This window comes from Buteo buteo, chromosome 9 (assembly GCF_964188355.1).
Source record: "Buteo buteo chromosome 9, bButBut1.hap1.1, whole genome shotgun sequence".
Classification (NCBI taxonomy): Eukaryota; Metazoa; Chordata; class Aves; order Accipitriformes; family Accipitridae; genus Buteo; species Buteo buteo.
Window position 1 is genome coordinate 6,792,718 of NC_134179.1, and position 14,402 is coordinate 6,807,119.

The following is a 14,402-nucleotide window of genomic DNA, read 5'->3' on the forward strand; positions in this document are numbered from 1 at the left end:
CTGTGTTCAAAGTGGGTGAGGAGAAGATATGACAGTGTGAAATTAAGTCATGGATACTTGTTTGTGAAAGAACTGAAAAATCCAGAAGATGGAGGGAAGGGGGGTAAATGCATTTCCTACTTGTCTCTCCTCTTCCCCTTTCGCACTAAAGTATTGAAATCTAGGCCAGCTTCATACATAGCGACTATGTGCCACATGGTATTATCAGAATTTGGAGAAAAACACCTGCTTGTATCTCAGGAAAAGTTGTAGTAATCGGTGTTACGGAGAGCCATCGTCCCCTTTTCTGCAGAGTGGCAGTTGCTATGGCATGAGTTACTGCCTGTGTCCCTTAGGTTGTCTCCCCATTACTATGAAGCATTTTGTTATCAAAAATCCTCAAAATTGAAGAGGCTAGGTAAAGGGATTACAAGTGTCTCCAACTGGCTCACAAGTTTCTACCTATCCTATGTCTCTAATAGCCAGGAATTGTTAGCATCTGATGGTGTGAAATAAGAATAAAGAAAACTAGTAGCATGCTTTCTTGGGTAGACATTTTTCTCTTCTTTGGAGTATTTTTCCTGATGTTTTTCTTTCCTTATGCCTTTTGCATTAAGAAACAGAGCTTTATCTTCAGAATCAGTTGCAGTATGTGTAAAGTTATAATTTAACCATGACTGCCTAGCACCCTTTTGTTTGCATTGGATCTCGACAAAGTGGGGAAAAGGAAGGTGATGCTGGATGTAAAATTACCTTTGCTGTAATGATCACGTGTTGGTATTTTGCCATGTTTATACTCTTGCCTGCTGGTGGGGTCATAGAGAGAAGTGTTTAGAATATTTACCCAGTTCATGAGCTAAAAGAAGCTGGGAGCCTCTGCAGATCTGGAGTCTTGGCATTTATGAATCCTACTGTAATAGTTTCAGAAGTGAGCTGGGTTTTGGAGTCAAATCACAAGTCAGACAAAAGGATAACAACATAGTCAGCACAGGAGAGGGAGTGGAGTTTGTAGCCTGGGGCATTGGTCAGGGATTGCAGTAGACCTGCGTGCAGGGTAGAAGAGAGACAAAAAATACATATAATTGGTTTTGTGTCATCAAAGGATACTAGTTTTGTGCATACGAAATTTGACTAGCTCAAATGAACTAATATTCAGAACTAACAGAGGTAAGCGCATTTACTTGTAGAAACTTCATCAGTCTTGGAGATTGAGACCACTAGCTCAGAACTGAAGGAGGCTTCAGGCCCAGAGGATCTGACCACTTCAGATACCAGAGATGTACTTTGTGCTACAGCTCAGTGCATTTGGCTGTTTAATATCCTCAGGGTTTTTACTCATAATCTCAGTATTTGTCCTGTATCTTCCAAGAAAATTAATGTTCTTGGAGCATTAATTGCATTAAGTGTGGCAGACTGCAGCAGCAGACACAGCCATGAGGGTACCTAATTTATTCATTAGTGCTTGTGCCACTTTGGAAACTAGATGAGAGAGTTGGTGCTTTAAAGCTTCCAAGCTGAAGCACGAACACCAAGAGCTTGCAGAAGCACCCAGGTGGAGGGAGGAGTCCGTGGCCTTATATGCTTCATGTAGTAAGAGAGCACTTGGGCTTGGTCACAAAGGAGATGGGGGCCGGGGGGCCGGGGGGGTGGCAAGAGTGATATGGGATGGGATCACTGTGTGGCTGCAACCCCTTTGAACAGATGGTAGCCTGGATTTTACATTCCTTGTCTCTCTGTCATTGACATCCCCATACTTTCTTGCATGTGGGAGCAATTTCTAAACTGGCTTATAACCAATGCAGTTTGCTCTAGAATTTTCTTGAAGCATCACAAGACCTTGAAGCAGGGTTGTCTCTAGATGGGTCACATAGTTTTCTTGCCCTGTTCACTGTACCTTGCTGTCTTCAGTGCCATGTTCAGGTGAAAGTTCTGAGCTTTCATTTTGCCTGATTCGGTTCTGAGGTCTGGATCTGTTCTTATTAAAGCCATTTCAAGGATATTGAAATAAAACAAATATCAGTGAGAAAAGAGGAAGGCCTGAATTCTCTGAGTGGAAACACGGTAGCTGTTGGGGAGGTTTTCTACAAGAGCACACTAGCAAAAATTTTTGACCAGAGCTGGATCTCTACAATTCTCATTCTGGGAAGAAGCTTGACATTATGTGGCTATCCTGAGACATGTAGTAGCATCTGATACTTTGGTCCTTCATTTAATTTTTTCCCTTCTCCTGAGTACTTTGAATCGCTGCAGTTGGCCCTGTGCGATAAGGAATCTTCTTGTTGCTTTTGGAAATGCCTCTGTGCCCATGATTTCACCCAGCCTCAGGTGATCATTTCTGAAGTACTGAGCACTGGAGGATTGGTGTGACGTAGACTTGCATCACTTTAGTAGTCTGCACCACAGGCTCAGAGCTCAGCCTCTAACTCTATTTTCCTTTCCTGCCAGACCCTGGATGGGCGCATCGTAGTACGTAGCCATGCCCGGGTGTCATCCCTGACTCTCAAAGAAATACAGTACACAGATGCCGGAGAGTATGTATGCACAGCCAGCAACACCATCGGGCAGGACTCCCAAGCCATGTACCTTGAAGTGCAGTGTAAGAAGTGGAGGATGGGGCAGGGAGGGTATTCATGTGTTTAGAGGGGGGACTGTTTTGATTTCCTTTCCCTGTGATGAGTCTGAGGCACCTATGGCTAGGGAAATGTGTGTTGTTTAGGTAGAGGGCATGGAAGGCAACTCAGTCTGAAATAATTTTGTTGGAGATGTGTTGCTGTGTGCATACATGCAAATGTTTGCTCTAGCTCTCTCCAGCTGGGGTACTGTTTGCACCTTGGGAAGATTATGGGCCATGAATCTGCCGCAGTCCCATTTGTTGGGTGCATCAGAGTTCTTCCCTAGGAGAACTTCCTAGTATGCACTCCCCTAGATGCATAGCATGCTGTCTGCTCCTTCTCCCACACTGTGTTAGGAGCAGCCTTTGGGACTGAGTACATTTCCTCCTTATGTCCTTCAGCAAAAGACACTGCCCATCCCCCCAGATGAGAACACAGTTCCCGTTTCCTATTTTAGATTCCCTTCCCCACATTAAACTGGACCCTAGCCGAGGGATTCTTAAAGTGAGGCTAACTGGGCTACTTCAGGAGATTTTCTGGCTCAAATTGCCTTCACAAATGTGTCTGTCTTTCAGATGCACCCAAGCTTCAGGGCCCTGTGGCTGTCTATACCTGGGAAGGGAATCAAGTGAACATCACCTGTGAGGTATTTGCATACCCCAGTGCTGTCATCTCCTGGTTCCGGGATGGACAGCTGCTTCCCAGCTCAAACTACAGCAACATCAAGATCTACAACACTCCATCAGCAAGCTACCTGGAGGTGAGGAAGAGCAAGGAGGGGAGAAGGCATATGCAGCCAGGAAGGCTCGGTGCTGTCAAATAATTTATGTGCCTGATGTTGAAGGAGTTAAGTCTTTCAATGGGGCACTCTGTTGGTAGACAAGAAGTTGTGTGGTGTTTCTGGCACATAAATGCTAAGAAAGTCAGGTAACAGAAGACACCACCCCCTTCTTGCCTTTGACTTTTTGCCCACTGCAGTTCTCCCCTCTGTGGACAGCTCTCAGAGTGTTAGCACGTGTACTTTATTGTGACTTCTCTCCCCAGCAAAATGCAGAGTGCACTGGCAGAGTGAAAACGGTTTTCTGATCTGAGCATGAGCCTTCATTCCTTCCACAGGTGACACCAGACTCTGAAAATGACTTTGGGAACTATAACTGCACTGCTGTGAACCGCATTGGCCAGGAGTCCTCAGAGTTCATTCTTGTGCAGGCAGGTGAGCATCCCAGGCAGGGAGATAAGGAAATGCATTTGCAGCCCTTGAGCTGAGGTGACAGAGTGACCATTCTTCTCTAGTTTGTGTTGATGGGGTAGCAGGAGAGCCAGCTTCTACTTTCAAAGAGACTGTTCATAAATTTTTGCATTGGGGTGGGTTGTAGATAACAAGATCCTCAGTATCTCTGTTTCCTTGTTTCTGAAGGGTCTCGTTCTTTTCTGCGCTTCCAGTACATTGTGACAGTGCTGTGATCTTTGATTTCTGACAGCCATTGCATATGTGCGTAGGCGTGCATGTGTGCTTCTCAAAATCAGCAGAACATCCCTAATAGTACAGGTAGTGCAAGACACCTCAAGAGCACTGTGTACGAGCGAAAGAGGCCCAGTGTCTGACTGCATGACAGACTGGAAGGGCCTCTGCTGTGCTCTCAGGGCTGCCATAGAGACAGATTTAGGAATGGTCAAGATATGTATTGAAGTGCCCTATGGAAGAGGTTGTGGGAACAGAATAGCATCCAGGATGCTCTTGCTACTTTGCTCTGGTTGTTCTCTTTTGAAGAAGGTACTGTAAGTCTCTAGCCTCTTAGAGGAGAAGCAAGATGAAGGTCTCTGCACTGTCTAATTAGCATTCTTAAACGCCCTCTTAACAGTCTTCCCCTCCTAAGGGGAGCCTCAGGCCTACCCTTCTCCTCTCTTTGTTGAAGCCATGAAAAGGATGCATCTGATATTCCCAGTTTTCTGTTTCCTTTGTCACTGGAGCTTGTTTTCCACTGTCTTCTGTATCACTGGTTGTTTTCCCTTCCTTCCCCAGATACTCCGTCCTCTCCTTCCATTGACAGAGTGGAGCCCTATTCCAGTACTGCCCAGGTGGAGTTTGATGAGCCTGAAGCTACCGGTGGGGTGCCTATCCTCAAGTACAAAGCGGAGTGGAGGGCACTGGACGAGGGAGAATGGCATTCGAGGTTGTATGATGCAAAAGAAGGTAGGATGATAAAACAGATGTTACCTCCCCTGCCTGCATCTCAGAAGACTTTCTTTCCTTTAGAGGAAAGTCAGAGTGGAGGGTTCCATAGCTTTGCCATTTCAGCTCCTATATTAAGGCCCCATACAAGTTCTTAAATATTTGCTTTGCAGTGACACCTTGAATTCTCAGTTGGAAATGAGGGCCCTGCTGTGCTGATAGCTCTACGTGTGTGACAGGGCACCAGCCTTCTCCACCTGCAGAGCGTGTGTTGCAGCACTATGTTCAACTCTGTATCCCTTCCTTGTTCACACCATCCTGTCTGAATAAGGTGAAGAACTCTGTGCCTGGTATTGAATGAGGTTTCACGTGCTGACTGGGGAGTGACTGTGTGCTTCCTACAGAAGGCTTTTCAAGCCTTGTCTGTCAGCCCCTTTAGTTACCCTTCATTTTCCCTTGGAACATAAACCCTCCTATTCCAGAAGCAAGTCTAACTTCCATTACAGCCTGTCTTGTTATAGCAGTCTATAGGAATACACACTGCTTAAAATGTATTCTTAAGTCCAGTAAACCAAAGGGATTTTGATTTGGGAGGACTATGAAGAGGACAGTTCTATTTCGGAGCTGAATCTTCCACCGCCAATCCTGGCTGGAACTGAAATTCTTCTTTTAGGTCCCCGTTGGAGTGATGTGATCATAGCTAGAGACAGGTTTATTCTTCTCATTTCTCCCTTTGTGTCTGTGCAGGAAAAATAGAGCTTATTTCTTTCTTCATATCATGATGACCCCACAGCAGGTTCTTTCCATCTCTTACATTGTGTCTGACCTTCTTATAGATTGTTAAAGGAGATGGATGGGTTTCTCTCCTGCTAAGGGCTTTGCTTTCAGTTGGATCATGCAGCCCAACACATGAGCATGAGTATGTCTACTACAGTCAGAGACCCACATGACAATGGTCTTGAAGAGCATTATTCAGGGAGCTCCTTGGCACAGGGCAAGGGCTGATGCCCTCTGGTGTCTACCACAAACTCCACTACATCTTCTCTAGAAAGGCTGTGGCAATACACCTGTCGTGGTTTAACCCCAGCCAGCAACTAAGCACCACGCAGCCACTCACTCACTCCCCCCCATCCAGTGGGATGGGGGAGAAAATCGGGAAAAGAAGTAAAACTCGTGGGTTGAGATAAGAACGGTTTAATAGAACAGAACCAGGACAACACCTCTCTAATCAGCTGGTTGATACAGGGGTGGTAGCTCTGACCTTTCTCTTTGCACTGTTTATGTGAGGCTGGGCCCAGAAGAGGGCTCTGTTACATGGGCTGAGCATGGCAAAAGTATACGATAGAAACATGGTATTTATTGTTGACTTAAAGCCTGAGCCTTTCTTTGCTTTTCCTCCCTTGTTTCTGCAACAGCAAATGTGGAGGGCATGATCACTATCACTGGCCTGAAACCTGAAACAACCTACTCTGTGAGACTGTCTGCAGTTAATGGCAAGGGCGTGGGTGAGATTAGCCTGCCATCCGACTTCAAGACACAGCCAGTTCGTAAGTAAAACTGAGACCTCCCTCTGCTTCTCTTTCCTTGCATCTTTCCAGGGAATCTCTGCCATGCATGGATGACACCTTCTTATCTTGCAGACTTTGCTGCACCCTTTGTTTTTGTTGTGCTTTTTGATTGTAGTGAATTTCATTACTAATGAAAAATCTTCTTTGAAGGTAGGAGGGAGAGGAACTATTTTATTTGCACTAGTTTGTGCCCTAGGTTACTAGTAAAAACTTTGTATTGTCAAAGAGAAGGGGCTATGCAACTGGAAGTTTTAATATGAAAAAGCAGCAAGTCGAGAAGGGCATTTGTCATAGAGAATGTAATGTCATTGTCACAAGGCATGGTTTTTGCAAATCAGAAATTAAGAGGTTCAGCATAGGACTGGCCATAAACTGTGGAAGAAAGGGGAGGGAGGGGGATTTCTCTTTTCTGCAAGTAACTGCTTTAAGATGCCCATGCAGCATGTAAGATGATTTCCACAGCCTCTTGTCTGCTTTACTTGGGTAATCTTCCACTCCAATGGCAGGATGCTCTGCTGTGGCGTAACACTTTCCCTCCTGTTTCAACCAGGAACAAAAGAGGGAAGAGTTAAAAAACAGAGTTGTTCAAGATAGGAAGGAGAGAAAGAGGGAAAAAAAGTATGGAGTGTGTAGGGGAGATGTGACAAAAGCAGACTGGGGAGAAGTGGTCTCTTATCCTTGTACACAGCCTCATCCAAGTATTAGGATCTGTATTCAACCACCCACAACCCCTGGGATTCTTCTTTCCCATTCTCCTTGCATTTAGATCTACAGCCTATTCTTCTTTCCACCATCGCAGCCATACTTGTGCACCTATTTCATAGCTCTTCTGAAACCACTATGCAGGACTTTCCTCTGAATTCAGAGCTGGCGATATTCCTAGCCCAAGTATGTGCATGCTTTGAGGCCCTGTGAGCTGTGCATGGTCTTGATTTTGTCTGCCAACTTCTGCCTCACCAGAATTGCTGAGCAGTATGGGACAGTACACATGCCTTGTTGCTTGGAAATCCCAGGCCCTGTGCAGTAAGCCAGCCCTCACAATTGATGTCCACTCTTGTTGTGATAACTCCTGTAACCTGCCCCACTCCCTAGAGCTGGATTTGAGACAGCTCGTGGTATTTTGATTTTCCAGCTCCATGTTCTCTATCGCCTCACCTCTTCTACATTTTTTTTTTTTTTTTCTATCTCTGTATTTTCTTTTTGTCTGTGTTCCATCCATGGAAAAACTGCAGGCATCCCTCACTCACGTAAGTGCCTCTCTGCATTTCTTTCACTCTTCTCTTATGTTCCTAGAGTGTTCTTCTAACATACATAACATTAGCTTTTAATCTAGTACCTTTTTCCTCTCAGGGTCTTTAGAAATGAAGTAACTGGTAGTGTCCATTTCCTAACAAGACTGACACTAGAATAGTCATCCTACTACGGGTAATACTGCTCTTTTTAGAACAGAATCAGGGGTTAACATCCTTTGTCTTTATTGTAAAGCATGCAATTCAAATATTTAACTTAGTGATTGTCTAATAATAATAGTTAGCTTGTTGACTACAGAGTGGAGTAGTGGAAGGCTTCATGTTTATGAATTGATAAAAAATTTTCAAATTTTAATGAAATGTAACTAATTCAGGAAAAAAAACCCAACAAAACAAAACAGGAGAAAGCTTTAGCTAAATTGCAGGTCTGGTTTAGACCAATTAAGACCCAACCAAAAACTTCAGAATTTTGAGTATCTTCACAATTTTGAAAGCAAAAACTTCAAGAAAAAATTTACATTTTTTGCCTCTTCTCACTAATACTTTTTACCATTAGTAGTCTTTGGACAGTCTTCCAGCACTTGTGTAGTTTGTATACTCAAATAAATAAATAAACCTCATACTAAATAAAAAAATGCATGTTTCCTCCTTCCCAATGCAAAATGAGTTAGAGAGATTTAATGGATATGTTTGTCAGTTAGGTTCAGTGAAACATTGTATGCTCCGTAGCTTTGTGCCTTTCAGATTGGAGTCAGTCAATGGCAGCTAAGAGAAACCTCTTTTATCTAAGTGAGCATTATTCTGTTTATTAAAGTATGTGTCCTTGTGGTGAACTGTTGTTATTCCCAAGATTGCATGGGCAAGCTTTATGAAGCTGCTGTCGCATTGTTTGAGATTTCTGAAGTTGAAGTAAAAAAATGAAAGATTTTTTTTTTTTTTAAACCCTAATTACAGGATTTCAATCATACTTGTGCTATTTTTCCTTAAAGGTTGTATTATACGAAAGCTTGGACTTAGTGGACCACTAACAGGATGAATGGATTGGTAGTCAAGATGGATGAATGAATGGACAGATGGATAGACAGATTTGCAAATTGCAGTAGTTACAAAGAGTCAACTGGGAGACATGTTTCCAGAACATATGTGCAGTCCATTGCCTAAAATTGTTTGGAGCCTGTTAATTTCAGTAGAAGTAATATATCCCTTATATGAAGTTAATTGTGGTTAGTATTATAACTATCAAGCAAATGATTTGGTAGGCCCTTCTGAACTGGACGTAGTCAACAATACACAAGGAAGATAAGGGCTTAGGTATTCAGTCTCTGTGCAGATCAGTACCACAGGAAAAGGGAAAAGATCAAATTAAGAAGAGAGGAAAAAGAACATTAAAAGCTTTGTTTCAGCCACATCGACAGACCTGTCTGCTAAGCCTCATGTTCATCACTTGGGGACAGGTACGTGGCTTTGAAGAACATTAAATCATGCTTGTGGAGGTTTTTTGCTTTTTTTTAATGTGGCAATCAGCTATCAGTCAGTCTGTACTCCCTAATTCTCCTCCCTTGTAGGGTAAGTTCCATTTCTTTTTTCCTTCTTTGTGGGCTATAACATATTTTTTCATTTACAAATTCTGCTGATGCTCTTTCAGGCACATTTATGCCTTGCAGCTGTGATCCTTCTGAGCATTCGGTTCTCTAATTCTTTCTCTGCTCTCTGGGGTTCTCAAAGCCCATCTCAGATCATGAACTGGGTTATAGCAATGGTGAGGAGATTGTTGACACAACAGAAATGCCTTTTTCATCTGTGCTGGACTTTCAGTCACACAATAAAACCTGTTTGTGGGTAGAATCAAATCAGGAAAAAGTTGCGTGTCCCCTAGTCTGCTGTGATTTGAAGATCACAGACATATTTCAGAAACTTTACAGAAAAGAATATAAAAAATCTGTTTTACACTGGCCAAGACTAGCCAAAGCAACTAGTTTCCTTGCCCTATTATTTAAAGTTTCTACTTGAATGTAAAAACTGACACCATTTTTTAATGCCTGCTGGGATACGTCCATAGTTATTTTGATTTTTATAAATTTTCCTCAATAAGCAAAAAGTAATTTCTTTCTATCTTAGAGGCACATGACGGCCCAAATAATTAGTAATAATGACATACTATACTAGCACAGATGAGAATTGTGGGAGTGGGAGGATATCTGTCTAACTTGACCTGGGTTTGTATTTTCATTCCAACAATTTGCTACTTTTCTGCATTTCCTTTTCCTTATACATCTGAAGACAAACAAAGGCTGCACACAGATCTTGTGAACAGTTTCTTTTTGAGGCCCAGCTGTTTCTTGCTGTTGTGCAGATGGGACCCAAATGTGTGTCAAACCAGGAGAGAGAGAGAGAGAGTGTGTGTGTGTGTATGGTGTGTTTGGTTTTGATATCAGAATATCTTAATGTAAAAAAACCAACCCAAAACCAACACTAAAATAATCCCCAAATTCCACCAGGTCCTAAGCTGGTAATAGGATAGTTAGCAATGGCCTTCACCAAAACAGTGGTCGTGTAGGCTGTGTTTTGCTGCCATACACACAGTGCTGGCCAGCATCTGTTGAACTCTGGCATTGGTTTGAACTCCCGGGAATGTTGGTGAACAGTCATGTGTGTTCAGTGATCCTGTGTTATGAGGAAGTTGGTTTAAAGCAAGAACTCACAGAGGATCCAAAATGCAGATCTGGCAAAGTGCATTTACTTTGTTTGAGCTCTATGTCTGGAGAGGCTTGATCTGGCAAAATCTTACCAATTTGTTTTTTAATTTTCCGTCTTTTGGCAGTATTTAACAGCAATCAACTCCCCTCCTCACCTTCCTTTCTCTTTCTTTAGCAAGTACTGCTGCACCCACATCCCGTTTAGCAGAGAGTGAGTATAGTAGAAGAGGCTGTTGTCTTTGATCCACTTTGCTCTGCCTGTATCTCCTCACTGAGTGTGGTGCAGTCTGCCTAACATTCTTGGGTTTTCCTTCTTTTCTGTGCGTGTGTGTATTTTATATATATATATATATGTGTGTGTGTGTGTATTTCTGCTCCCCCTCTCCCCGCCCCCTGAGTGAAAACTGAATCTTCTGGTAGAGGAACTACAGATAAGTGTAAGTTTGATTTCCAGGACAGAGAAAACCACAGAGAGCTCCCAGGTATGCTGGACTCATGGAAGGAAAGAGATCAAGAGAAAGATATAGACTGAAACCCTCCCATGTGAAAGTTGGTTGTTGTCACTGGTCTTTGCCGTTAAGATTTCTGATCCGTTTATGTTCCATTCTTGGGGATGTCTTATGGGATGTACTCAGGTTTTGTGGTGTGAAGCTAAATTTCCTGAAATCAACCTAGCACAGCAAATAAAGAGTTTAGTTTCTCAGCTAAGTAGAGCAGAAGATACTCAAGTGATCAGCAGGGAATGGCTTGTGCTTCCCTAAGCCTGTTACTAAAACACCTTCTGGAGCTGTGGAAGAAAACTCATTTCTTTCTATCCTGCTTCATCACTTTTTAAAATCTGCATAATCAGATTTAGGCTGCAAACTGCATGAGGGTCTATCCTGTTCTCCCCTCGCGCCAGCAGCACTGATATCACCATGGGAGGAAAAGGAATTCACAGAATCATAGAACATCTCAAGTTAGAAGGGAGCCATAAGGATCATTGAGTCCAGCTGCCTGCTCCTCACAGGACTGTCTAAAACTAAACCATATGACTAAGAGTGTCATCCAGATGCTCCTTGAACTCTTGATGGGCTTGGTGCTGTGACTGTTTCACTGGGGAGCCTGTTGCAGTGACTGACCACCCTTTCAATAAAGAACCTTACCCTAATGTCCAATCTGAACTTCCCCTGACATGGCTTCATTCCATTTCCTTGTGTCCTATCACTGGTCACCAGAGAGAGGAGGTCAGCACCTCCCCCTCCGCTGCCCCCCTTGAGGAAGGTGTAGACTGCAATGAGGTCACCCCTCAGCCTTCTCTTCTCCAAGCTGAATAAGCCAAGTGATGTCAGCTGCTCCTTGTAAGTCTTGCCCTCGAGACCTTTCACTATCTTGGTTGCCCTCCTCTGGACACACTCCAATAGTTTGATGTCCTTCTTATATTGAGGTGTCCAAAGCTGCACACAGTACTCGAGGTGGGGCCACACCAGTGCAGTGTAGAGTGAGGCAGTCACCCCACTCGACCAGCTAGCTATGTTGTGCTTGATGTATTCTAGGACACGACTGGCCCTTTTGGCTGCCAGGGCACACTGTTGACTCATATTCAACTTGCCATCAACCCAAACCCCCAGATCTCTTTCCGAGGGGTGGCTCTCCAGCCTCTCAAAACATCTGATTTACCCCTCTCATTAACTGTAGTTCTCTGCCCAGTCATGAAGACATGACAGTGACAATTCTTTCATTTTTGAAGATATTATGTAGAATAGTAGAGAAATCCCTCACAGCTCATGTCTCTCACATTATGTTCTTCCCATGACTTTTGGAAGTAGAGACATTCTTCTTTGTCCTTCTGTCCTGGTAATCCTTGTATTCAGTGCTTGTACAGTCTGCCTTTGCTCTTGGGAATGGAGTGCTTAGCAGGATTCCCAAGGGACTTTCAGCCTGTCAGCTTCTCTCTAAACTGCCTTATTTCTTAAGGGTACTCACACCTTGTTGGGCCATTAAATCTTTTTTCCTCCTCTCTGCCTGTACCTTGGCCCTAGCACGTGGAGGTGAGAAAGAACGGTGTATCAGGAGGGTAAGTTCTCATTAGTCCTTGCTCCTTTGTTTTCTATAGTTGGGCAAAAGCTAGCGATGGGGTGCTGCTCTGGGAGAGGGCCTCCCAGAAATTCCAGTACTTAATGGGCTAGCAACATGTGAACCTACGTTGCTATTCAGGCCAAAAGTAGGTAAAAATGCTGTAGCTGTCTCTGAAATTGGATTCAGAGCTTCAAAACTCTTCAGGATGAAAAGGTATCAGTAGGGACCCTTGGAGCCATAGCTTGTTGCAAGAATGATGCAGTGCAGGCTGGCTTCCCTGTCACCTGGAGGGTCCTGCATCTGACAGCACAACTCTCCCTGTGGAGAGGGGTTGGAAAACAGCAGCAGAGCATAATTTTCGCAGCCTTTTCAGGTAATACACGTCTGCCATAAGGATTCAGTATCATTCTCGCTCTCTCCTCATTAGACCACCTCTTTCTTTTCTAGCACCCCTGCCTCTTACAACTTACTTATATGGTATGCTTCACCTTTACATGTCCTATCTATCCTTCATGTTTCCATAGCACCTCAGCCTCTTGCTGAATCCGAAAGCTCAGAGCCACCAAGTGAGTAGATGGGAACTGCTCCCCTTTGGTCTGGAGTGCAATTTGTTATGCTGTAGCCCTTCTACTGAGGGAATTAAAGTGCTATTCCGCACTATTTTGATGTCTGTTAACCAACAATCTGGCATTAATGTGTTGTGTGAGCATGTAGCTGTTAAGAACCCAGCATGGTACCACTCTTCCTCCTATTCCTGTCGTCCTACCAAGCATGCAGTAAAAAATGGAAATACAAGATTTAGAGGAGACATGGAGGGTGAGAAGGGGCGGGGTGGGGGGAGAAATTTAAATTATTGTTTCCAAAAGGAATGTTTTCCTTTCATGTTTTCCATTAGTGATTTTAGTGTTAAAGCTGCCTTTGCAAAAGGGATGTGGACTAAATAATCCTCTTGCTACCCTGCCTTGCTCTATTTTCTGTGAACTTAGGGAGGTACAGTTGATACTACAACTATGGATGTTGGATGTTGAAAGAAGATGCAAATGAGGAGGTAGAATATCTTATAGGAGAGAGGACTGTGGGGAGAGGGAGCATTGCCCCATCTTACCACTGATCCCCTGCCTGCATTAAAAGAGGTCTAAGTCCATGTCTGAAATGGGAATTGGATTCAGATTCCCTCAGTTCTTGCTCAGTACCTTGTTGGTTAGACAGCCATTCCTAGTGAGACTGAATCAGGTAAGCAGGTGCTTCCATGCTGGATCTGAGTACTCTAAGGAAAAATAGCTAAAATTTGCATCAGTTGATTTGTACATAAAAGAACCATTTTGAAATGTCTGTTTTAGACTAGCTGTTAAAAGTTCAGTGACACACCTTCCCAATACTGAGTGGATGTATCAAATGTGTGATCTTATTCCCTACATGTAGGAGATCTATAGCCAATCACATGCCAATATAAAAGCCAAGCAAATATTTGCAACACAGTCCTGGAAGATGAAGGAAAACACTTAAGGAAGACATAGGTTTACATGGTGCATATGTGTGTTTTGAACAACTAATCATTTCTACAAAGCCAAATGCTTTTCTTTTGATTTGCAATAATAAAATGTATGTGTTTCTGTGAATATGGTGTTTAAGATAAAGACCTGTGTGTTTACCTGTAGTGGGTTAGCAATGGTTCATCACTTCTAAATGGAAAATACTAAAAGCATGAATTATGTGATTATTTGGGGGTTTGGGATGGAGAGGATAGTACGGCTAGTCTAGAACTGTCAAAGGAATTTAAAAAAACCCAAAAACTACTGCATTTGACTGGCACATTCCATGGTCTTATACATTGCATGAAATGTCCTTTTATCTGCCAGTGACCACAATGAACGCTTTCCTTCTTGCAGTATTTTTCATGTAAACAACATGCCAAGCCATGATTCCTGATGCGTCTGAAGTGGTAGTGGTTTTGTATTGCTGAAGAGAACTATTAAGTTGAATCAGACTTGGAGGGTGGGTGGAGAGGGTGAAGGGCAGGGGTAAGGTGGCAACCAGCAGGTCTACTAATAATCTTTTATTTCTTA

At 43.3% G+C, this 14,402-nt stretch overlaps 1 protein-coding gene across 6 annotated transcripts in view; it reads left to right on the forward strand.

Annotated features, from left to right (window-relative positions):
• NCAM1 (neural cell adhesion molecule 1) overlaps positions 1-14,402 on the forward strand; it is a 159,469-nt gene that overhangs the window by 106,361 nt on the left and 38,706 nt on the right. For 5 of the 6 annotated variants that reach the window (XM_075035116.1, XM_075035113.1, XM_075035115.1 and 2 more), the window contains 5 exons: positions 2,425-2,575; positions 3,167-3,351; positions 3,708-3,804; positions 4,615-4,785; positions 6,180-6,311. In XM_075035116.1, the coding sequence (XP_074891217.1) occupies positions 2,425-2,575; positions 3,167-3,351; positions 3,708-3,804; positions 4,615-4,785; positions 6,180-6,311 (736 nt within the window). Of the gene's footprint in view, positions 1-2,424; positions 2,576-3,166; positions 3,352-3,707; positions 3,805-4,614; positions 4,786-6,179; positions 6,312-7,564; positions 7,580-10,453; positions 10,490-12,860; positions 12,903-14,341; positions 14,345-14,402 lie in introns of all 6 variants that reach the window. The other variant, XM_075035119.1, reaches the window with a different exon arrangement.